The following is a 26,319-nucleotide window of genomic DNA, read 5'->3' as shown; positions in this document are numbered from 1 at the left end:
TGGTGGAAAAAGTACCTACATTTTTATAATTAAGTAAAAGTATCAATTCTGCAATTTAGAATCACTCTGTTACAAGTAAAAGTCCAGAATTAAAAATGTACTTGAGTAAAAGTACAAAAGTATTGGTATCCAAATGTACTTAAAGTACCAAAAGTAAAAGTACAAAATGTTTGAAAATAGCAGATCTACAAGCTCACAACGCGTCGCACCGCAATGCGTTGTGAGCTTGTAGATCGGCTATTTTCAAATAGCCTTGGTATAACATAGGGCTAAAGTGGTTTATGTATGTTTTCTTTTCAAATCTTTTTTATTAAGGTACAATGTCACAATGAGGCAGGTATAGTGATGGCACCCCAAATCACATTCCAATCACAACAATCATTGGTACAAAATAGCACAGGATCTGAGGCGATCACGGTACGTACACATTCAGTTGTAAGGAAGAGAAACCCTGCCCATAAGAGATAATAAAAGAAAACATTTTTTCCCCATATACCCAATTTAGTGTCAAGCCAATTCCCCCATCCCCTTACTCTACGTTTGACCTATCCCTGCTAATCCCCACAGTAGCCATTGGGAGGGTGAAGACAACAACGGGTCTACTCCGATACCCGATCCGTCATGCCACCATCTTCTTTTCACCTGACATTAAGGAGCTTCACCAGGGGGGCGTAACGCATGTGGAGGTACACGCTATCCTCCCCGGTTCCACCCCCTCTGAACAGGCGCCCTGACCACTGTGGGAACCGTTAATGCAGAGACAAAATCCGTCTCTCCTCCCCAATCGACTTCCCTCCCACGAACACAGCCAATTGTGTTCGTTGGAGCGCCTGGCCAAGCCGAATGCACCATGAAAGTAGCGTTCCATGGTGGTGGACAGGAAGTTTAACCTGCCCACCCAGACGCCCCAATACTGGACTGCCACCGGGTCCCAAAAGGCAGCCCCCAGACATCAGAAATTAAAAGAAAAAAAAAACACATAAACATAATAGGTTATATAATCCCAGAGGGAAGGTGCTATGTGTCGACATATCTATCCAAAAGGTTAAAAGAAATAATAATAATGTCCATGAGTCAGTTGTAAAATAGAGAGAGGCTGCTGTTATAACCAAAAAGAAAAAGTAACAAAAGTAGTAGTGATACCACCTCCCAACCGGCAGAGGCAGTGTAGAGCCATTGTCGAGCGAGGTTCAGAGTTCAGAGTTCACAGTTTGGTCCATCCTGTCAGAGGCGCCACAATGGCGGCCACTGACCAAAAACAAACAACCAACTCAGGCTATCAGCATATTAAAGCCACATAGTAGGAAGATGAAGTATAAAAACAACGAAAACATGTCGAGAAGTCTCGACTACAATCATGTCATCATAAAGTGCAAAGCATTCGATCGCTCTCTAACACTTAACTAAACCGCCGTAACGTAATCGTCATGTACGGAGAGAAAGAAACAGCGCATATTAGCATACCACAGGCACAATAGAATTCGCCGTAAACAAAATACCTAATTGAGTAAACAAGTGGTTCGCATTAACCATTGGAACGGACATGTCTACATACGCCGTTTGATCATATAATATCAGTCAGAAAAAGGTTGCATATTTACGTTAGAAAAGGAAATAGGAAAATTAAAGAAAGAAAAACCCCCCTGTTAGCATGTAATAGCTAGCTAGCCAACCCCACACACTATCGACCATTCCACAAGCTACTGTAAAACAATACAAATAAATAAAAAGTGGCGTAGCAAATAACACAAGTCAACCCCATCTAAACATTTACTTAATACTGTAGTATCAACTGTGGAGTACGAGAGATCGACCATATATGTGTGTATAAAAATAAAAAAGTAGAAAAATAAATAAATAAACAATTACTGGAGGATATATAGCATGTTAGCATGTGTTAGCTGGCCAAGCAAGCCAGTACAATGTACTTCTACAGTCCCTTCTCAAACCGATGCGGTCGAAGTTGAAGGCGATGTCCCCTCGTTCTGCCCCTGGTTCTTCTTCAAAAAGTCTGCGGCTGTTTATGTATGTTTTAAACTTTAGTTATTGATGTAGATTAGCATTATTGGGCTAAATGTAAAGACGCTACGCTGCGCCAACCGTGAATTCAACACAATCTGCTGTTGAGCAGTTTAACCAATTTGCTACGTACGTCTACACAAACGGTCAGATTACAAAGATAAATTGCTTAGTGAAGGCTCACGGATGTCACCATAGGGTACGCTCCAGCAGAATGTCCCGTAATGATCGTATTATTTAAAGAGGAGCATTTTAATCCGATCGGTCGTCGTTTCCTTCAAAAGGTATTAATGTATCTAAGTGCAGTACACCTCGCAACCGATGGGGTCGCATGGCTGAAAAACAACAGAAAATGGCGTCTGATCGGATTAAAATGCTGTTTATTAAACAATACGAAAGATACAGGTAATTCTGCTTGAGCGTACCATACTGTGACATCTGTGAGACTTCAGTAAGCACTTTATCTTTGAAATATGAACGTTTTTGTAGACGTACGTAGCAAATAGGTTTAACTGCTCAACACGAGGTTGAAGTGAATTTATTACACACCGTGACTCGTGCGTTAGCCTGCAGCTAGCGCTAGCTAACGTTAGCGTTAGCCGTTAGCCACACATCCAGAATAGTCTAATATAAGTCAATTTTCCAACGGCGAGTGAACGATTGCATTCCGTGTCCTTCATGGATTTTTTTCCCCCTGGCTGTCAATGTTTTTATTGTTCAAAAAGAAAACGTTCTGAACGTTAAAACTAGATAGTTTTACGATCATGACAATGTGACAAACGGAACGGATCCTTTTTTTCCAAACTCGAGAAGAAGAACAGCGCAAGGCCGCTCCCAGAGCCCTAGAATGGAGAGTTGCGTGTCCGCGGTGACACCACTCTCTGATTATACTGCTCTGGCCGCTCCCAATCATGAAACTAGCTTGGTTACCATGTGACATGCGACAGCCAATCGGCAAATAGGTCGCCTAGGTCCCCTGAATGTCTCAGGACAATGTAATCTGTTTAATGTAATCTGTTTCACAGATTTAAAAACACACCCAGTCTGAAGTGAGCGGTGCTATTCATGAGTTAATTTCATTAAGCGTCCCGCGAAGCTTGGCCAATGTAGGGGGGACTGCCCCATAGGTCGAGCTCCCGTTGGGTCGAACAGCGTCGGCAGGTTAGATAATCACCCTCGAGCGTCGGCAGGTTAGATAATCACCCGCGTCACGGTTACTGAGGTTAGGTTTAGGGTTAGGGTTAGAGTTAGGCATAGTTTTACTGAGGTTAGGTTTAGGGTTTGGGTTAGAGTTTGGTGGTCGATCCAAAGGGTGTTCGACCTAATGACATACCAATGTGGGATGGGGCGGGACAAACATACAGACATGGGACATATGTACATACAGACAAAGCCAGATGTAGGAGCGGTTAGCTAAGAAATAAACCAAACTCTCTCTCAGGTGGACGGCGGTCTTACTAAATAATACAGAGGCTGTTAGTAAAGCAATCAGCATACAGTAGTAATCTTAGTAATAGCTACCCTTGCCCTTTCCCCTGTGGTTGTGTATAATTTTGTTTTGTATACTGATTAAAGCATCCACTGCTAACCAACCATTTAAGAGTTCAGAGGACCGTATTTTCAGATTGTTAAAAAAGAAAAAGGAAAAAAATAAACCAGAGCAGATGTGTGCATTTACAGCTTTTTCAAATTAAGAGGTTGAGCTTCCCTTTATTTTTTTAATTTTTTTTTAAATACCAGGTCCGTTGTTGCATGTAGCATAAAGCTGAAAGAGATGTCATAACACTGGCATTTATTTACTTTAGGGATTTTTCGCCCACATGTGGCAAAAAGGGGGCACGTTTGAGTACCATTCTTGAAATGCGCTCCGTAAGCACAGTCCATCTGTCTCTTCAGGCAGTAGCCTCAGGAAATTGTACTCTGAAAGCCAAAAACAACAAGCCACTTGGAATGAGCAGAGCGGGAACTTCACAGAGCAGACAGAGGTGGAGGCGGAGAACACAGATCCATTTCACCACTCTCCAAAATAGTAGCAAGGATACAGACTGGGACCACCAGGGTGCTAGCGTACGCTGTTTTCCCAAATCCCTATGATGTTTAGTCAGCAATTTCCTTTTCATAACGTCCCCCTGCAGATTCCTCCTGAAATGAAAAATCAATGATTTGATCCCTGGCATTTACTTTGGGCCAAGGGTTATACGTCACATAGAGTGTCTGGAGGACACTGGAATGGGCTAGAGATGCTTCTGCAGTATCATATGAAAATGTTTTAAGTCCACTAGTTAAGCCCTTGAGGAAAAGGCTCTCGCCTCCTCTGACGCAAGAAATACACTGAGATGCTTGGCAGTTGGCACTGATTAGGTCTCTCTATATGATGGGTGCATGTTGCATTAACCACTTAAACCCTACAGTATACGAATGCTTCAGTCACTGGGGTCACCCAGGGGTCTAGCCTACAGTTCATGGTCCCGTACTTTTTTTTCCATCTACACCAAATCTCTTTGCAGAAAATAACTGACCTACAAGCTCACAATACGTCACAACTCGTTGATTTTCAGTTTTTTGCCGAATGTTCACCTATTATGAGTATGACATTCCCAGAATAGAGGTTATAGGGTTCATGTTGTTAAGCATAAAGTAGCTTTGATCAAAAATATATATACTGTAGGATCTATGTTCCCCCCCCCCCCCCCATCGTAAAAAAAATAATAATACAGTAAACATGATTGGCATGACATTGCCTTTAAGGAGGGCCATAAACATTTAGTTTAAAAGCAGCACCAGTTACTGTGTCTTTAAGCTTCAGTTAAGTATAGTGAATGTGTTTACTATGGTGGAAAAAAGACCTTGTGTAAACTATACCTGTTATTACAGTACATGTTCAACTGCGATGAGGACTGTTTTATATTTTACAGACACGTATAATAAATCAGGTATTTTGAGAAATAAACACCTGTTTCTTTTCTATTATTTCTTTCTGATCTTTAATTCTAAAGGAATGTGTGATTACTAATTCTACAGTATATGCATACATTTGCAGACATTCAATGATGAACTGTAGACTAAAGAAAGTGTACTAGAATGAACCAGTATTTGTGTCTGTTGGTCAAAACTGTCATTGTCTTTCTTTGTATTTTTAAGACAGTCATAGTAGAGCTTGTTATTGGGAGTGTAGTACATTTACTCCATCCATGTATTGTCTCAAATGCAAAGTGGCAAAGTGTGTAAATGTATATAAAAAACATAATTTACACAACACTAATGATAGTGCTGTCCAACAAATCTATGAAGCTATCAAAGCTGCAGCATCAATTGGAAGCAACCCACTTCCAAGCTAGTCTGAACTCTCTCAACCCATGCTAGTAATTTAAAAGAAAAACCTGTGGAATACTTCCAAGCTAGTCTCAAATCTCAACAGTCAACAGACATTGATGAGACAATCAGCTAAACCTGTGGAATACTTCCAAGCTAGTCTCAAATCTCAACAGTAAACAGACGTTGATGAGACAATCAGCTAAATATAGTGAGCTATATAGTGAGCGTCTTATCAAGTTACATGGAAGGCTTTCTAAAAAAAATAGAAAAATAACACTATTTTATACATATAATAGGGGAGTACACTCTTTAGCTCTCTCTCTCTTACTATCTATCTGAGACAGGGGTCTTACGCCGGGAAGAAAACGTTGAAGACCTTGCCTGATCTACCGGTACTTCACATGGTTTTAAAACACAGTGGTCGGGCCAAACCTTAAGTGTGTTGATTGAAATGGGACTGTGTTCTATGCAAATCATTTAAGCGAGTAAAACAGTTTCTAAGGATGCACCTGTGGTGGAGTGACAAATTGCCCTCTTCCCTTTTGGTTGCTGCCGCTGTAGATTAGGTTTGACTGCAAATGATCAATGTGGGTTTTCGCTTCTGGTTTCCTGCCCTTGCTTGATAACGGTGATTTATTCAGCAATTCATTGTAATTCTGCTACTGTTTCCATTGCTGTGTCTCTCCAAAAGCCTCACCTAACCCTGACATTCAACTGTTTGTCTCACAGTGTTCACAGTGATTATCTACAGTGATGCCCAAATCCATCAAATCCACCTCCCGGTCCCGGTCTCGGTCCCGGACCCACTCAAGATCCAGGTATAGATCCAGCTCAAGCTCTCATTCCAGAAGTCGTTCCAGATCCCGGTCGAGGAAGCATCGCTACAGGTACATTTCACACAATGAAGTACTTTATGGCGCAGCAGTGTTGTTCAGGCATGAAAAGCGACAGTGTTATAGTTTAATATAGAAATGCCAAGCTGACTTTTATTAGTTGCTTAATTGTGTACTGTGTTTCCACAAAGAAAGTAAACCTAGACTTTGAGACAAACAGTATTTCCTGTGAATGGTAGAGGCAACACCATCTATTTTAGTTTTGCTATTTCTGTCCCGAAGCTGGTGCTGGTATGGTGTATGGAAAGCAATAAATGCTCGGCACATTGCTCTGCCAGACCTCGCAAATTGAAACAAGATAAGGGTCGCTAACAGAGTCCTGACAGGTATGCCACAAGTACTGTAGAAGAATACCTCCGGCACAACAAAGGTCCAAAGTATAAAAGACCCAGCAAAGGTTGTTGCCATGTGGAAAAGGGGAACTGTATTGAATGTAAAGACCATGTCATGATGAGCAATGTTCCCTCCAATTTAAGTGTCTGATAACACTAAAAGTTGTCTCACAGAATAGAAATTCACATTTCACACTTCTCTATTCACATTATTTGACTTGTGCTTTCATGTTGTGCTATGGTAGACTCAAATACCAAGACTGTGGTGCTTTGCCAGTGTGCTGGTCAGTTTTCAGCTCAGTGTTGAATTGCATGACAGTGACTGGAGAGAGTGCCTATTGTCTTGCCGAGGCACACGCATTCTTTGATTTCTTATACTCCAAAATCATGTATTTCCTGTGCTTTATGAGGTTGATGCTCATATAAACCGACATGGCTGTAGCAGCATGCTAATGGCTTTGGGACTGCGGCCCTTTATCCAAAGGAAATGAATGTGTATGAAAAACTTGCTATTGGCTACTGCCAGCTCTAGTAGAGAAAGATATCTGCAACAGAGCAGAAAGCCCGCAACACTCCAAATTAGATAAAGTCTTTTTGGTGCACGGCTCAAAATAACATGAGACAAAGAGGAAGTCGCCAGCACTCAAGGAATCTCCTTTTCACATGATTTTATTTACCTCACTGGACAGGGGCAACGTACACGTTTCGACCTTGTTTGTCTTGGTCAGCGTTGTCACTGCCAGCTGCAGGATGTGTGACACAAGTCATTTTGCATAGGATTGTGTGTATTTTGACCAATTGTTTATCACACATTAACACACCACAGTGGCTTCATGGAAATATCCTTCTGTCAATGCATTTGTTGTATTGTTTGGAGGAGAGGCCAAAGGGAAATTCCTTGGTCGTGGGGTCATGTGCTGGCTGTGATACTGTGCACTTGTGAGGGAGACAGAGTGTGGTTTAAATGTGACGCCACTCCCACTACTGGCAAAAATGACAAGAGGCATGGCAACTCGTTTCCTGGCAGATACACAGTCTGTGGGGCTAGTATTTGAAAGAAGAAAAATAAAGACAACAACATGAAATGCATGCCCGCGCCTCCAGAACTCGCTTTGTATGCATGTACACGGCACGGCACGTACATGCGTGAACACGTGCCCACTATTTCACACGCTCGCGGTTTATTTGTATCTACTGTTGAGATATCCCTGGAGCTGACTAATAGTAGCAGCTTTCTTTGCCACATTTGGGCAGATCCAGTGGTGGAAAAGTGAGAGGACACAGGGGACCTACAGTATGAGAAGGAGATATGCCCTGGCTTCCCGTTCCCCATCTAGCTCCAGCCTTAACCACTCTCTCCCCAAGGGGTCCAACCGAGTCAGAAATGAGCAAAACATTAACTTCTCTCCCTCTCCCTCTCTGTCTCTGTCTCTGTCTCTCTCTCGCCGTGATTTAACACAGGGGTAGAAGTTTCAGTGTACCCCACTTGAAAGCTTTTAACCACTGTAAACCCTGGCATTCCAAATTTGGGCATGTCATTTGTTTGAAAAAGAAAAACAAAAAAAGGAAGAAGAAGAAGAAGAAATTAGAAAAACTTTGTCAACAACAGAATAAGACAACAATATCTACAAACCACTGTTTAGATTGTTGACATTAATTGTAAAATTGAGTGTTCAACAATGTACATTTTTTTGTGTGTAGTTACATAAGCTATCAAGTTGGCTAGTTTAGAATGTTGATCAAGTATTGCTTAATATGAAATAAGTAGTAGCAGTTGTCTGTCTGAAATGCCATTTTTAACCAAGGTCTCTTTGCTGGCTGGCCAGCCAGTGTAATTGGCAAGCGTAGCTTTGAAGGATTAGAAGAGAATTTTTTCCCATATGGCCATGTGACTACCCTCTCACTCCACAAGGGCTGGGCATAAGAGATGCGGAGTCTGTTAGCTCACACAGTGATTGTGCGGGGCTGCTCGATGCACTGCCTTCTTTAACTAACTCTGTATTCCAATGAAAAAGCGCACTAGGTGAGTCCTTTCTGTTTATGTGTATTTTAATAGGTTTTTCCAGGATTGTTTTTCCTTGCATCGTGTAGCTGGATAGTTCTTTTAAATTGTATTTTTGTGTGCTTTTAAAAAAAATGTGGGGTTTGTGTGTTTCTCTGAATGTTATAACTTAATTAGACTTTTTCAGTCTAGTATTAGACTTTATCTACAACGTGGAGGTATAAAACTGTGAGCATTTGCTGAACATTGTCTGTCTGTCTTATTATTAGGCAAAAGAAAAGAAAAATGTGCATGGCTTGAGCCCCTAAGTTATTAGTTGATACTTTTACAAATGTAATAGAATGTAGTGAGTCTATTATTGAATGCTGCAAAAGTTGAAGCTGAATATAAAACATCATGTAGAAATATGTTCTGTTTTAGAGACTTTCACAGCACCTCTGTCTTCTGTCTGTGGCGTTGTGTCAGTGGTGCACTACAGCCCCCATGTGGTCACTTTGCGTCTCACAGCTTCATTCAGAGCCAACACACATTGTGAAATGTCTGTTTTCCAACATTGCTCCTTTGCGGACACCTCTCACTGCAGCAGTAAAATATTAACATGTGTTTTCATACTTGCCATGATGTATTTGTCAGAACCAGCTGCGCTTTAGGCTATTATGATATTTCTTTGCCAGCTGTTACCCCACGTTGCTTCTTCCTTGTTTTATATCGAAATAATGAATGGAAATAGGTGACTGATACTATTACATCTCCCCATACACTGCACAAAAGAAAGTATTGAAAAAATAGCTACTATTACTATGAGTTAATGTCACATATAACATGAATACAAATTCATACATACTGTAATGTTTGTAATGTAAGTAATATGTAAGTGATGTAAGTATATTGATACAACAATTAATATTACTAGTAATAATACAATATTTAATACTACTATACTGCTACTACTACTACTAGTGAGCAGCAGTGGCTCAGGGGTAGAGTTGCCGTCTTAGAACACAGAGGGTTCCCAGTTTGATCCAGGGCTCCCACAGTGTTAGTGACTCTGAACCCCTAGTTGCTCCCGTTGAGCAGGTTGGTGCCTTGCATGGTTTCCTCCACCGTGTGTGTGAATGGGTGAATGTAATGCAATGCAATCTCTGTAAAGCGCCTTGGATAAAGGAGCTACAGTATATGAATGCACCATTTACTAATAATAATGATGGTATTGCATTCATACATACGGTACATACTTTTATCTAAAGTAATTAGACATGGCCTTCCTCTCTGCCCCCACAGCTCTAGGTCTCGCTCAAGGTCACGATCCAGGTCCCATTCTCCGTCTCACAGCCGGGAGAAGAAATACCCACGGAGCTACCAGAACAACCGTGAGTTCCGGGGCTACCACCGCGGCTTCCGGAGGCCCTACCAGTTCAGGGGCCGGGGGCGCGGCTACTTCCAGCAGCGGGGCCGATACCAGCGCGGTGGATACAACAATAACAATAACTTCTTCCGCCACAACTGGAAGAACTACCGACAGTACCCCCAACAGCAACAGCAACAACAACACCAACACCAACAATATCAACAGAAGCAGAAGCAGCAGCAGCAGCAGCAGCAGAACCACTCGCGGGGCCGCTCGCACTCCCCCAAGAAACGCTCTGGAAGCCCTCACACCAGTCACTCGCACCAGTCTGACCGGTCTTCCTCACCCCGGTCCAGACACTCTCACCAATCCTCCTCCTCCTCGCACTCCCCCACTCCCAAATACAAGTCAGCCGTGGGGTTGGCCAGGCAGAGTTCCAAGGATGTGAACCTGGAGCATTTAACCTCCAAGGAGGTCCAGGGAGAAGGAGAAGGAGAAGGAGGAGGAGGAGGAGGAGGAGGAGGAGGGGGAGAGCGAGGAGGAGGAGGTGGAGATGAGGAGCCAGTAGAACCTGCAGGGGTCCTGGCAGGAGGAGATGATGGCTCAGCTGCTGTTGGAAAACCTGCGGGTGCCTGGCAGAGCGTAACAGACTACAACAACAGCAGCCCCATAAGGCCCGGCCTTCTGACCGGCTCAGCTGACTTTGCTGGCCAGATCACCCCAACACCTCCTAACCAGTCTGGTCTGTCACCCAAAAGCACACATGCCACCAGCAACGGTGCTTCCTCTTGGAAGGTGGTTGGTAAAAACCCCTCAAAGAAAAGCCCCACGTCTATGTTTCAGCCCTTCTCCAAAGAGGACGACCTAGATGGGGATACGTCATCAGCAATCTCCTCTGCCTTCAAAAGGTATGAGACTTACATTACTCCAATGTCTCAATTCTACGATGTTGTTGTTGTTTTGATGAAGTTTTGAATGAATTCATTCTAATGCAGTCCTCAGTGGGTCTGTTATTCTTTCAGAAGTCCGTTTTTTTAACGTATACCACACAATAATTGCCCTTGGTATTTTTCCTTGGCTTTAACGCCCCCTCAGGAAATAGCGGTAGTCATAACAAACCAAAATAAGATGAAAGGGCTTATAGAGCTCTCTTTTTTGTGTGGAACTTTTACATTCAGATGTGTTTTTGTTCATCTGCAAAGCTTTGCCATGGCAGATCTTATGGCATTATAGGCAGAAAAACATACAGTATATTTTCTGTACCTTTCTTTGGAAAAATAAGTGCCAATAAAGTATTTTGAATTACATACAGTAGACCTGTACACATAATTGTTAACAGATATTGCAAAAAAACAAATTACTTAACATAAAGTTGTACTCATTGAGCTTTGCGAATTCAACACTGTTTTTGCAACTTTTATTAATTTATTTTCCATTGTTTAGGTTCTTGGAGGAGCAAAACAATAAGAAATCCAAATCTTCCAGGGAAAATGATATGGCAAATCATATGGATAGGGAGGAAGAGAAAACAAATGGAGGCATCTTTGACTCAGTGTCAAAAAAGTACAAGGAGGACACTGATGTGTCTTTGACCAGCTTCTCGAAAGCCCCTCACTTTGAGGAAGAGGAAGGTGAGGTGACAGCCAAGCCTTACACAAGGACACCTCGTAAGGAGTGGGACAATGGCGATGAGTATTCTAAACCCAAGATCACGATCACCCGCTCAACCCGTGGGCTGTTTGAAGAGCGCTTTGGCAAGTGTCAGAACCTGGCCTATGTGCAGGTAGCCAAAGATGACGACCTTGACCTCGACGCTGTGGCGGAGGAGATATACCGCAGTCGAAAGCAGGACAAAGCGGCCGCCATCGCGGCAGCCCTCACCAAGAGGGAGATCGTAAACATGCTCAGAGAGCTCTCTCCAGAGAGAGGCTGCTTCAAAGGCAGGAGGATGGAGAAATCAATCTCCAGCCTGACTCCCTCACCTCCATCCTCCAGGAGAAACTCTGAGAAGGAGATGTTCATGGTGAGGGGAGATGACTCGCCCCCCAGGGCCTGGAGGAAAAGAGAGGCAAAATGCAATGTCCGAATGGATTTCCTGGGTGATGGCCTGTTGAGGTGAGCACTATGCACTGGTAAAAGTCTCTAATCTCTGTATGGAACTCAGGGCTGTATTTTGATTGTCTTAAGTACCAGCTCTTATGCCTTAACTTAAAGGCCTGTCCATACTGTCTCCGACCACTGGACTTTTCGTTCCAACTTTTCCGACATGCAGCTTTTCAAACTCTAATTCGGGTTGATGCTGCTCAGAAGATGCGAGTGATGTCATTTTGTAATTGAACCAGATTTTTCAGACAAAATGTTTGGTGTTCGGAGACAATATGGACAGGCCTTTAAGTTAAGGCATAAGAGCTGGTACTTAAGACGATCAAAAATAGAGCCCTTATTGTTTCTCCTTAATTGGGCAGAAACAATTTTCTAGCTATAGTCTTCATCATTGTTCAAACAGCAAGCAGCTGTTTGAACAACCTATGTAACGTTTGGTGAGAATGAATATGATAATGCAACCAAAATGAAATTGGGAGTTTGTAGAAATAATAATTTCAAATATTTTATCATCTCATGATAGGGCTGTTCTTTATGTCTGTCTTTTTACTTTCTTTCCTTGTGGCTTCTTTGTTGCTTTACAGTGAAAACAAGACGTCAAGAGTTCAGCCATACCATAATTGTTACCTTTGTCTCATTTGCAGCTCATCTGATATTTTGGCAGAGGAGCGCCAGTTGTCTCAGGATCTTGTGCAGGCTTCAAAAAAGGAGCAGGAGTTTCGCTCTATCTTTCAGCATGTTAAGGCCACTCAGTCACAGAGGGACCCCTCTGAGCTTTTTGCTCAACACATTGTGACCATCGTCCATCACTCAAAAGGTGACCTTTATCTCTCTCTTTTTTCTGATTTATATATATTTTTTCCTTTGGAAATCAGGACTGAGAAGCTTCATTGACCAATATCTGCCTTTGTTGTGTTGAACATAAGCCAATGAATTGGCCCCCAAAAAAGTGCATATTTCAGGAATAAGGACAGAATGCCCCTTATCTCATGCCTTTGAAATGACATTATAGAGTATGCACTTACTGGTTTCAAGCGAGAAACAAACAGCAAATGCATACTTCATGTGAGGGAATGAGTGCCTAAGTTTTCAGTTGAAGCAAGAAAAACACCATAATTGCAAGTTCAGTGGTTTGTCTCCGACAGCTGCGGTATGTTCTTTTTTTTTTTTTTTTTTTTTTTCAAGAGTCGCACAGCAGAGGTCATACTGTGACAAACTCTGATAACGTTTGAATTACTGTGAGGTAGCATGAGAACATCCAATTAGCTTGAATTGACTAGCAATTATGATAGTGCTACTGTATTAATTGTACATTAATTGTGCATATCATTGCGTAGAATCAAGTGCAGCATACACTATTTCTTAAATATCTCTTTATTATAATGTATGTACCTGTAGTGCTATTATTCAATGACTAACATGTAACACTTCATGTGAATTCCTACCCAAATACTGTATAAGACTTGATATGCAATGAATAGCATTTGTGTTGGATGGACAGTTGTTTAAGTTTAAGTTGATGCACGCACACATGCATGCATGCACGCACGCACACACGCACGCATGCACGCACATAGACATAGTGAACATTTATCTCAAATACCATTCTTATCTGTCTCTACAGCTCAGCACTTTCCGCCCTCTGTGATGACTTTAAATGAGCGTTTCGCCATGTACCAAAGAAGAGCAGCTGAAAAGGAAATGATGAAGCCACGAAAAAGCCCAGAGATACACAGGTAGAGTCGCCTATTGAGTGACCCTCTCCCCCACTCAGTGTGCTGTGGCTTCAGCCTCTTATAACGCCTTTCAGGTATTTCTCTCACCTGTCCCACCTGAAAATCAGCAGGCTAATCTTGACTTATTCGTGTTTGTCAATAATTGTCATGCTACAATGTGCTCCAGTGGTGGTGAAATAATGTCTTGAAATGTTCAATGCTTGATGTTCATAAGCGTTCTTTTTTTCTTGTTTGTTTGTTAAAGCTGCAATCCAGAACTTATTTTCTTGTATAGAAGGTTATTTTAACCAATCATACTGTATAGTACAGTATAGTACTGTATGTTAATACAATATAACTAGTACTGCATCTGCATCTGCAGTGGTTCGACAGCAGATTCTGTAGTATTTGTCTGTAAATACTATAGCATTTGAACCACAGTGGAATTGCCTATTGGCTGAACAGTAGACATGGGTTCAAATCTCGGGTAGGACATACTGTAAAAGTTATGGATATCTGCTTTAATAGTGTTTTGTTTGTTTGTATTCATTTTGTTTTGTTTCTCAATTTAGCTCCAATCCTGTCTTGCCATTGTGACCTGGCATCTGCTTTATGACGATTCACTGTGTACTGTACATTTTAAACGTTTTGTCTTGAATGTGTTTCTCTCTTGTAGGAGAATTGATGTTTCTCCAAGTGCTTTTAAGAAACACGCTCACCTTTTTGAGGCGATGAAAGGCTCTGAGGATGCCAGTTACAAGGTGACCGAACATTTTGCAATATGAAGTGTATTGGGAACAGAGACAGACAACAGCAAGCACAATGAAGCCAGCCGCCTTTAGACTGCACCCTCTATGTGAGCCTGGTGGCTTCCTTTGAAGGGAGCTGCATAAAGTCTAAGAAAGCAAAATGCAGAATGTGGCACATTGAATTTGTTGTTTGTTAAATACCCACTCCACGTACGGTGCATTGATTAAACAGTGGGTATGAGCCTGCCCGGGGCCATTGAGTCTAATAATGAATGAGGGGTATGAAATGGAAGCTCCTGTGTCCAAGCTGTACAAAGGACTGTCATAGTAAGTATTCTTCTTTGAAAAATAAGGAACGGAAATAATCCACAGCATACTAGCTGTGCTCATGTTCATATGCTTATTTTGTTTGGAGTGAATCTCACTGTATTTCAGTCATGGTTGCGCATGGAATCAGATATACTGTACACGTCTCTCCACAGAAAGGGCAACTACTACTGTACTTCACAACTATAACAATGTGTGTTGGTGCACCCTTGGAAGTCTTTTTCTAGAACATTCTTTCTCCTTTTTATTGGAGTTTTGGGTATACCAAGGCATCATTTCACAATTATAACATACAAAATAGAAAAAAGGCAGCAATATGATGTAATGAATTATATATAAACATTATTTTTCTTAATGGATCCAAAATCCTTACCATATCCAATAATCATGCTGCTTATCCATCACTTTGTTTTGTTTTTGAGGTTTTGTTTAGTTCCCTCCTCTAATGTTCATGCAAACGACCATGGCAGGCACATGACGACATCCCTGTGCTAATCCCAAATCTGTCCACGACCTTGTGTTCTGTTTTTGAATTTGCTCAGGACGGCACGCAAAAAACAAAGGGTGAATCAATGGACCTTCGCTTGGATATTGAGCGCCGCAAAAAGTACTTGGCGCACGAGGGAGATTTTAATCAGGATGGGGCGAGAGATTTAAGAGAAGCCCCAGATTCTAGTAAAGAGAAGTCTATGGAGAAGTCCTCCAAGCACCACAAGAAATCAAAGTATGTGCAACTGTTCAATATTCTTTTTCCAATCATCCACATACACTTTGAAGTAGGGATGGGTGACATGACATTTCTGGCCGATATCGATATGTAATATATTGTAAATTCATTGCTGTTATGGCCGATAACCAGTATAAACCGATAAAATAAATAAGAATAATAATTTTGTCCATTCTGAAAGAAAAAAATGAGCGGTGGTGCTTGCGTGTGTGAGTGAGTCGTGGCCGTGTGTGTGTAGCAGTTCATTTCAGGGTTGAGCATGTGGGGGTGTGTGTGTGTGTGTGTGTGTGTGTGTGTGTGTGTGTGTGTGTGTGTGTGTGTGTGTGTGTGTGTGTGTGTGTGTGTGTGTGTGTGTGTGTGTGTGTGTGTGTGTGTGTGTGTGTGTGTGTGTGTGTGTGTGTGTGTGTGTGTCTCAACAGCACCACTTGGTCACCAGCGGTATTGCAGCTTATGCTACGGACATAGTAACATACATACGGACAAAGTCACTCTAAGGAAACGGTGTGACCACCGCTCAAAAACTAGGGATGCACCGGTATTGAAAAGTTGGCCCATATCCCAACATAAACAGCCCTGAATGTAGTATTTTTTTTAAATAATGTTCCACTTGTTGACCCTTTTTCTCCCCCCCAGGTTTTTTAATTTATTTTTCAACATAATTATTATAAAATAAAATATCGGCTAAAACCAATGTATTATTTTGATATCGGTTCGATACTGATATTACATATTAAGGTCAACATCGGCCAATACTGATATGATCAATTTAGTCCATGGGCCATACGAGATGTCGGTATCGGAAAGGTGGAAAAGGTTATCATGCATTTTTGAAAAGCTCTATATCTGTAGATTATAATTTGGTATGATAACCCTTTCTGAGACACAGCTAAATTGGTGTTATCATGAAAAAACCCTAGTTTGACCCCTCATTTGCTACTGAAAGCAGATTCTTTTTTGCTTTTTTCCCCCTGTAATGTAAAGTTAATGGGACACCAACTCTAGCGGCTGATAACACCAATTTAGCTGTGTCTCAGAAAGGGTTATCATACCAAATTATAATCTACAGATATAGAGCTTTTCAAAAATGCATGATAACCTTTGCCACCTTTCCGATACCGTCATCTCGTATGGCCCATGGACTAATTGCCCATCCCTACTTTGAAGATAACACTTAATGCTTTTTTTTAACTGCACTATAAACCTTCTAACCCCACCCTAACCCTCCCTTTAGAAAAAGCAAGAAGAAGCGTTCTCGCTCCAGCTCTTCCTCCTCCTCTTCATCCTCGCACAGGGGAGACGACGTCCCCCACCACGATGAGCCAGAACCCACAGAGGAAGGTTTTAGCAACAAGGCTCGACTGGGACCACAAGACCGTGGCGGCGGCCATGTTGACAGAGGAATGTCACGTGGAGGATTTGTAAGTCGCGAGTTTGTTTTTGATTTTCTTGAAGCATGTGCGGTATTACCCCTGTTATGGACTTCAACATGTTTGCTTTTCTCCCTTTTTGGCCTGTACATCTACAGACTGTAAACGTAAACAGTAAAATTAGAAATCTGAACATTTACTGTATGTACACTATGCTGAAGTTCATCCATGAAGAATCATGACAGATGACCGTCTTGGATCCATGGCTTGTCAGAGGTTGACACTAACAAACTATTTAACAAATTAATTTAAAATCCAATTGATAACTACAGAGTGGTGACATTCACTTTGAAAACGAGACAAAACAGAATGAGTGCATGCTAGTTGGGAAAAACATTCTCCTTCATGAATTGCCAATAATATAATGAAGACCAAATGCACTTGCCTGTCGGGCAACCTGAAAGCAACTTGCCACGTGCAGTCGGGCAACCGTTAGTGTCAACCGCTGCTAGTGCAGTATGTGTATATAACTTGTATGACTGACTGTATGTGTAGGTATATTTGCATGACTGTGCTGCTCCATTTTAAAGACCCACCCAATGTATTGTTGACGCATTACAGCAATTCAGGATTCGAGGAAGGGGCTGGAACAGGGGAAATTACCAGGGAAACAATGCAATACAGGGAAACAGTAACCCTTTGAACGTACAAGTTCAGCCTAAGAATGAAGACTGGGACCCGGAATACACCCCCAAGAGCAAGAAATACTACTTGGTAGGATGACATACTGTCTCGTTCTTTAGCTCAGTGTTTCTCAAACCTTTCTAATTTCATGGATACCCACAACTCTCAGAGTTACAGATCTAAGGGTCCATCTGGAACCCGCTCAAAGAACCTTGGGACCTCACTTTGACAACCACTGCTTTAGCTCTATCAGTGTTTCTCCACCTTTTTTGGGACAGAAATAACACTTTGTAAGAAGCATTCTTATCAATGGTTCCACCACAAAATACACTAGAAAGCTGTCGGGCAGAAACCTTGTGTCTCCATATTTTTTCATGTAAATTAAGGACCTATTTCATATTGCATAGTGTCACCAAAAGGTAGCAAAAATAGTTCACAACGGGTCACGATTCGACGTGCTGTGAGCTTGTAGCCGGCTGCTATCTTTACTAGTTTTGAAATCATTGAAAGTTAAGTTTGTGTTTAAAGGTAGGGTAAGTGATTTTCTTTGACTTAAATAACTGTTAAATAGCTCTATATTCTGATAGCACTCATTGCTATAGAGTGTTGATTCAGTAACAGGAGTCTCCATGTATCTCAGCTCTTTAGTAAACAGAAATTTGCAGCCATATTGCATTTCATTTTCAGGACAGGATCCCAATTTTATCCAGTCAGGATAGAGAACTCAAAAAGGATACAGATTCAACAAGTGAAATTGGAATTGATGACACAAAGAAATTAGCAGACAAAATTGGAATCTGATAGGGTACACTCTCCTGATTGGCTGATATTTTCTGTTTATCAAAGAGCTGGAGAGACAGGGAGACCCCTGTTGTTTTAAAGAGGTGGTGCCATAGTTATTTAACTTGTTTTGCATGTGTCTATGGAGTTAACATTAATCTAATTATTAGAGTAATGTTAACTAGAGTCTAATAGACCCCCAGGTGTGGTTGTAATATGCAAATCTTCGCTGTGTATTTTTGGTTTCTTCCTGAAAGCTGATCAGCCTCTGAGTCAAAAGGCCCAAACACTGATTTAACAACATCATAAAATCCCCCCCTCCCCCTTTTCCATTCAGCAACAGCAGTGGGTGTGGCTAACTTCAGCTGGGTCACCACCCACCTGAAAACCAGATATACTTAATGACCAGGTTGGTGTGCCCACATAAAAACACTTTCTAAATCTTCCTCCAAGTATAATCATGATACCTTATGATCATGTTTCAGGGGCACCCTGCCTTTAATCCAGATTTTTTTTTTTTTTTTTTTTCATTTTTTAAGTCTGTCTGTGAGTTTTATAAATATTTAACCAATGAACGGTTTAAACAAGAGCTTGTAACTAAATACTGAATACATGATCCACTGGAACACAGGTTATTTTTTCCAGTTACTGAAAAATTACTGTTTTGCTTTTGGGCATACAAGGTTTCCACCCGATGATGCGTTCATGTGAGCTGTGTTTTACAAAGTCTAGTCTAGTCAGCCACAGTGTATTCCTTGTAACATGTAAATTCTGCTTGTTATTATTATGCAATTTTGACATGGGGTGTTTTTGCCCAGCACTGCTAGGACATTGTCAACCTGATATGACTAATGGATACTATGGATGAGCATGCTGCAGCTTGACACTGGAACTGGCCAGCATATCAGACTCACTTAACTGCATTTTTAGATAATGAAAGGAAGTCTGATGACAAAATGACGAAAATGTGCACTCTGAACACCCCCTTTGAGAACCACTAATGTACATCATAGTGGTGAATGGAAGCACCACTCAGAGCCACAATGTGCTTCTTTCTCTGGTCATGTCTTCACACATCATAATAATATGACAAACTAACATTTCTCCATCTTGGCTTTCATCTTTGTTCCTCCACTAGCACGATGACAGGGACGGGGAGGCAGGCGGCAAGGTGTTGGACGCCCGAGGACGAGGCCGGGGAAGCGTTACACGAGGCAGAGCATGGTTCATTATCCGCAAAGGCTCCGGGGGCCTCAACAACAGCAGCAGCCACAACAACAGCCCCAAATGGGCCCACGATAAGTTCCAGCTCAACGGGGAGAAAGACGGACAGGAGGAGGAGGAGGAGGAGGACGGTAACACAAAGCCAGACCACAAACAGGGAGGCAAGGACAGAGGCGTTGAGAACACTTGAGAACACTCACATTTCACGGGCACCAGCTGAGAATTCTTGGATTGGTACAGTGACTTTTCTTCACTGGAATAACCATTTGGGTGGTACACACACACAGCACAGATGGACATTTACGGAGCTCTAGACTCCTCTGTTGGTTTCATGATGGCTTGCTCTGTCCTCCCTCCCTCTCTCTCTCTCTCTCTCTCTCTCTCTCTCTCTCTCTCTCTCTCTCTCTCTCTCTCTCTCTCTCTCTCATTCTCTCTCTCTCTCTCATTCTCTCTCTCTCTCTCATTCTCTCACTCTCTCTCAAGACAAGATATAGAACAGATTCATATATGTCAAAGGACAACAAATCTTAGGTAGTAGAAGAAACACTGTTTTAAACAGTAAACATTTTTTGAAGGATTCTAAATGCAACATACAGTAAGCAGTAGACTATTTTCACTGTGCAGGGATTACAGTAGGCCTATGTGGTAACTTTCCTCTGTTTTGTCCTCAGTGAGTTGGTGAATAAACCCTCTGTACTTTTGTGTAGTTTGAACTAGCAAAAGGAAGGAGTTTGTGCCTTTAGAGAGCATCATTATAAGCAGGCTACCAAATAAACAGTTAATGTAATGGTGGGCCTAAAAAATACCACACAAAACATCCAGAACTGAAGAAGGCCTTGGGCCATTAAGTGGATTATAGTTGGAGTAGTGCATGAATGCATTTTTCACAATGAACACACCGAGTTGAGTTCAGCCAAGCCATTTGACAACCCCTATCTGACAATGGGACCAAACTGTAAAGGCTCATTAGTTACAGTGTCTGGCTAATAGACTGTTAACCAAAGTGCTTTTTACCATGTATCATCTACATGGACTTCCATTGTGTTCTTCAGCCTGTTGGATTTCATACATTTCACTTAATTAGAGCTCTTAGCTGGTTCTTACCTACTACCTATGTGTGATGATAATACTTGCAAGGGTGCAATTTGGAAGTATGTTTTATTTTATTTCATTCTTTTAGCATAGATCATTATTGTTACATTTGGCCAGATTATTAACGTATCATCACTGTCGGGTAGAAACCTTGTAGGTCAAGAAATATTCAGGAAATAGAAGAAAATAACCTGTGTTCCACTTCCTATGGATCCAATGAAGTTAATATTCAGTCTCAAGCTCTTATTAAAGGTGATATTCTAAAAGGTCTATATTTTGATTACTATGAATGACTCATTGCTATAGTGTTCAGTAACAGGGGTCCCCTCTGTCCCTCCTGCTCTTTAATAAACAGAAAATACATTTTCAGGTAGGATGGACAATTTTCTGCCAATCAGGAGAGAGTACCGATTTATCAGTTTCAGTTTAAACAAATGTTTACAGTATCCTGTATGAGTTCTCTCTCCAGATCTCTCTCCCTCCAGCTCTTTATTTTCTGTTTAATAAAGAGCTGGAGAGACATGGAGACCCCTGTTACTGAACATACACTATAGCAACAAGTACTATCAGAATAGAGAAATCGAACACTTATTTTAACACGAAAATATCACTTACCCTACCTTTAATATTGGCTTTTAATTGTCTGAATATGTATAAAACCCACAAACAGACTTTCAACCTGGTGTCCCAATTTTCGTCGTCATTATTCTAATAAATGTAAGCAGAAAAGAAAAACATTTACAAATCTTTACAAATCTTTCAAACATAGCAGAAATAGAAGATATACAAGCTCACAATGTGTCGTGAAACAACAAATTGTGAACTTGTAGATCACTATTTTTGCTACTTTTGTGCAACACTGTCATACGACAAAGTATGAGATACTCATAGGGCATACATGGGCAACTGGCGGCCCGGGGGCCACATGCGGCCCCCACCTTCACTTAATGCGGCCCGCAGGTCAATACCGGAATACTGATATATTATTGATATCAGCTGTTACAATTCCAAACATGACCTGCTTTAATTCCGTCTATATTAGTAGCTTAATGACTAGTATATTTGTATTTAGGTTCATACAGTTAACAGGAGTATATAACTAAATGTGTTTGAAATTAAATCAAAATGTTACATTTCAGGATTCCAATTAAAAAAAGAGCAAAAAATTATTCAGGATTCCAATTCAAAAGAAGCAAAAATAGCCGATCTACAAACTCAAAACGCATCGCAGCGCGATGCGTTTTGAACTTGTAGATCTGCTATTTTCACTTCTTTTGTATGAGATACTAGAATGACAAAGTAGGATGTAGCAATATCAATATGTAATGTGGCCCTCTGGAGTGAAGGTGGAAATATAGTGGCTCTCGTCATCATCAAAGTTGCCCACCTCTGTCATAGGGCATTTGTTTATGGGGGGAAAAACTAAGGAGGTACAAGGTTGCTGCCCGACAGCGATGAAATTCAATGTTACATCATATTCATGGTTTTGACTATATTATGTAAAGGGAGACTGATCTATATGCAAGCAATTTTAGATGTAATATTTTAATTGCTCTTGGGAACTTTACTGTGTGTAATTACTTTTCTTTTTTTAATGAATTATGGACATGGGAATGGGATGCAAATGCGTGACAAAATTATAGGAAGAGAGGGTTAAATGTCTAGAGTTCTTGGAGGTGGTTAGAGATTGTGTAGCTGTTTAAAAAATAATGCTATTATGTTGCACTATGTGATTTGTAGACCTTGCTGTGTGGGTGCACTGCTGTTTATTGTACAGTATAGGATAATAGGTTGTGACTATTGTGCTTAAAATACACTTGGCAGAGGATAATTGCTTTTTTAAATGGTTCTCATCACTGTTTTTCTTTTTCTTAGAGGTTGTAAATTAAAGAAACCATGGTTACTAGGATTTTTGGTCTGATTTCCTTTTTTATATTAATTTGTTTTTGCACAATCGCCTGTTGGTGACATGAAGGTCACTGGCGAATTAGCCTCGGAAACCCAGGCTTTTATTTTGGCGATAGGAAGAAAAATAAAAGCCTGGGGTAACCTGCTGCAATTTCTGGCATAGGAAGTTGGAGGCGGGCCATGGCGCAGATCGTGAACCAATAGGATCCACCGGCTGTTTTCAGCCGGTGAATCCGCCCCCTCTAGACCAAAATCAGCCCGTGTTAGGGAAGGCGAATAGACTAATAGTAGCAGCTACTTTGAGACCAGGTGGCTGCTGGTTCGAGTCTATGGAATTCTTGGGAAAATCTGAGTCAGAAAAGAAAAGTATTAAGAGCTGTTTTCTGTCTTTCTCTGTCCGTCTGTCTGTCTGTCTGTCTGTCTGTCTGTCTGTCTGTCTCTCTCTCTCTCTCTCTCTCTCTCTCTCTCTCTCTGTAGCCACTTACAGTGTAAAGTAACGAAGTACATTTACTCAAGTACTGTACTTAACCACAATTTTGAGGTATTTTTTACTTTACTTGAGTATTTCCAATTTTCAGCACTTTTACTTCTACTCGACTACATCTCAGAGGCAAATATTGTACTTTCACTCCACTACAATTATTTGAAAACTTTAGCTGCTAGTTACTTTAATAGTATTACATAACAAACCCAGTATTTCTACATTGCATTGGTACTTTTACTTACGTTTTTTCCACCACTGCTTATATCATAGTTGTTCTCAGCAGTTCTGAGTTAGACAGCTGCACAATTGCTGATATCATCAAATAATGTCTGATATACATCGTTCTGGCTGATATACTATATCGGCCAGCCTTATAATATTTTAACCACTTTAAACCTTTTTCAAAAATAGCTGGTCTACAAGCTCAGAGTGCATCACAATGTGATGTGTTGTGATCCTGTATATCAGCTATTTTTGAATGAGTGGAACACACTGTTCGTGCTGTGAAAGAGATTACAGGGTGTGGGTGCATATATATAAATGTAATTGTCCTGTGAAACTGCTCTTTCAGGTTCGCTGGCTGAAGAAAAATTGTCAATTTGCCCAGTTAAATAAGATGTCTAAAACATAACTTCATATTCATCTACAGTACACATTATCCAAGTTTAGTAATCATTAAATAATACAATTTGTTTATTGTGATCATGATTGATTTACAAGGAGGATTAACAAGTCTTTGATTTGATCTTCTAGGTTTGATGACCAACACAGTAACCTTGACAACAGAGGGTGGGAGACTAAAGTATGGACTTTTTTTTATAGGACTTTTGTCCTATAAAAAAGAATTATGCAATTCCTTATGGTGTAATGTTCTTTTCACTTAAACCGAAGTGGCTGTAATAGACATGTCTGCATTTTAGCCTGAAAGAGCATAATACTGTAGGCTCAGGCTGCACCACAATGCATACATACTGTATACAAACAGTCACCTCTCTCTCTCTCTCTCTCTCTCTCTCTCTCTCTCTCTCTCTCTCTCTCTCTCTCTCTTCCTCTCTCTCACTCTCTTTCCCTCTGTCTCTCTCTCTCTCTTCCTCTCTCTCACTCTCTTTCCCTCTCTCTATCTCTCTCTCTCACACACACACAAAGACATACACACAGAGATGCACGCACGCACACACACACACACACACACACACACACACACACACACACACACACACACACACACACACACACACACACACACACACACACACACACACACACACACACACACACACAATTGAGATTGGCAGTGGAATCAGACTGATTAGACTGCCAGTCAGTCGAATCATGCAAAAGAACAAAAAATGTATCCAATAGAGGAAAATTGTATTTTTGCTTGATTCGACTACCAGTCGACTATCAACATTTGGCCAATCAGATTTTAATATATAAAATCTTAGTCAGGTACTGTAACAGGCCTAGTACTAGGCTAGTACTTACCATGACTATGGTACTTACTATGAATATGACTATGGTACTTACTATGAATATGACTATGGTACTTACTATGAATATGACTATGGTACTTACTATGAATATGACTATGGTACTTACTATGAATATGACTATGGTACTTACTTTGAAAGACTATGGTACTGACTACTGTCAAGTGGCACCTATATGCGGCTGTGTGCCGACACCACAGCTACACGGCAGCTATAGCCAGAGATGCAGAAAAAGTAGGCTAATATAGTGAGTTGAGTCTTCTTTCACCATATTCTTCACAAGTGGGCGAATGTGTGGTGTTGTACACCAAGAGAGACCGCTGCCCTACAAAGCCAAAGTGCAATAATGTTTTTGGACACACTGACTTATTTGTGTTGTGCATCCCAAATGTCAAATTGGCCTCTGTGAGTTTTGAGGATAAACAATTACTTAGTTCATTAATTAGTGTAATATATAACTTAGTTATAGTCTATGGCGATAACCCATTTGGCTGACCAATTGAAACATGTTTAACACCTTTTATCAGTAAAACGATTTGCTGAGCTACTGCACTTTGGCTTTGTAGGGCAGGGCAGGATTAACCCTTTGTGGAGGTCTGGCCCTCCATTCTCTCTCGCTCGCACGCACGCACGCACGCACGCACGCACGCACGCACGCACGCACGCACACACACACACACACACACACACACACACACACACACACGTTTTGGTTCACTTCAACCATATCGTGAGCTCTCTCTCTCCTTCCATTGAAACCTGTCTCACCTGTTTTCTCTCACGTCTCCTCTTACGAGTGTCTGAACCTCCTTCTCGTTGACCCATCCTACTCTGTGCTTGTGACTTGCCATGACTCGCTGCGGGAAAAGTTGCTCAATGTTAATGTTTCACAAGTAGTAGGAAGAAGTGCCTTGGCTGCCATATCTGCAAAGTCTTAGACAACGTTACTGAACTTTCAGTTCTCCTTAAAGAGCTTCTTTGTCTGCACTGGGAAGAAGAGGATTACACATATCTGAAGCAGAGAGTATAGTTTTTACAAGGATCACAAGGAGCCATGGGTAAGTCCTTATCACCACACTCATTCAGAAACTGACTTCTTAAGGGAATATTTCTATAATTTGGTCAGATTTAGATATGCAAGGACTGCAGGTTCTAATGCTAATGTCCCGGTTCAAGGAGTATAGGTCATAGACCTTGCATCTGCAAAGACTGGTTGTTTTATTTTATTATATTTGTGCTAGCCGTTGTTTGTCCCCACTGGAACTACCCAGTGTACCAGTCCATACCTTCTGAGTGCTTAGTATTTTCTTAATTTATGAATGAGTAGTTCATGCTCAATGTATTTACCCTTAACTATGGTTGTATTGTTACCTCAGTGTCATTAGGTCTATCAAGTTGAGTCTTGACTCTTGTGTGTGTAGTGAAAGACTATGTTCAGACAAGCAGGGAATCAAAACACATGTCCTTCCCCGGCAACAATGTTTAGGCTTTGACTCCCAACTTCCTTACAGTACTTAAATCTCTCCACTATAGCAACACCATCACACAACCTGTAAAAACAAGGCATATTTCTATAAGTTTAAAGGACCAGGTCACCTCTGGGACAACAAGATCTTATTTTATTGTTGTGTGGGACACGATCAACACAATCCTGAATTATTTTTTGTGTTCAATCTGTGTTTTTAGATATGTTAGTATTTCAGCATGCTACAACTGGTCATATGATGCATTTTGCATCATATGACCAGTTGTAGCATGCT

At 41.2% G+C, this 26,319-nt stretch overlaps 1 protein-coding gene across 4 annotated transcripts in view; it reads left to right on the top strand.

Moving 5' to 3' along the window:
* The window catches only part of thrap3a (thyroid hormone receptor associated protein 3a), a 30,205-nt gene extending 7,619 nt beyond the window's left edge, over window positions 1-22,586 (top strand). Inside the window, exons 2-12 of one of the 4 annotated variants that reach the window (XM_080720949.1) lie at window positions 6,064-6,221; window positions 9,843-10,817; window positions 11,353-12,024; window positions 12,657-12,829; window positions 13,637-13,748; window positions 14,404-14,488; window positions 15,346-15,527; window positions 16,762-16,948; window positions 17,519-17,671; window positions 18,699-18,770; window positions 19,500-19,638. In XM_080720949.1, coding sequence (XP_080577075.1) covers window positions 6,088-6,221; window positions 9,843-10,817; window positions 11,353-12,024; window positions 12,657-12,829; window positions 13,637-13,748; window positions 14,404-14,488; window positions 15,346-15,527; window positions 16,762-16,948; window positions 17,519-17,671; window positions 18,699-18,746 — 2,721 coding nt within the window. In that variant the 5' untranslated portion in view covers window positions 6,064-6,087 and the 3' untranslated portion in view covers window positions 18,747-18,770; window positions 19,500-19,638. Of the gene's footprint in view, window positions 1-6,063; window positions 6,222-8,327; window positions 8,583-9,842; window positions 10,818-11,352; window positions 12,025-12,656; window positions 12,830-13,636; window positions 13,749-14,403; window positions 14,489-15,345; window positions 15,528-16,761; window positions 16,949-17,518; window positions 17,672-18,698; window positions 18,771-19,499 lie in introns of those variants that run through there. The other 3 variants (XM_080720946.1, XM_080720947.1, XM_080720948.1) reach the window with 3 other exon arrangements.
* Window positions 22,587-26,319: the final 3,733 nt, after the last annotated feature.

Source organism: Nannobrachium achirus, assembly GCF_963921795.1.
Source record: "Nannobrachium achirus genome assembly, chromosome: 2".
NCBI lineage: Eukaryota > Metazoa > Chordata > Actinopteri > Myctophiformes > Myctophidae > Nannobrachium > Nannobrachium achirus.
This window is presented reverse-complemented; position numbering and strand designations above follow the sequence as displayed.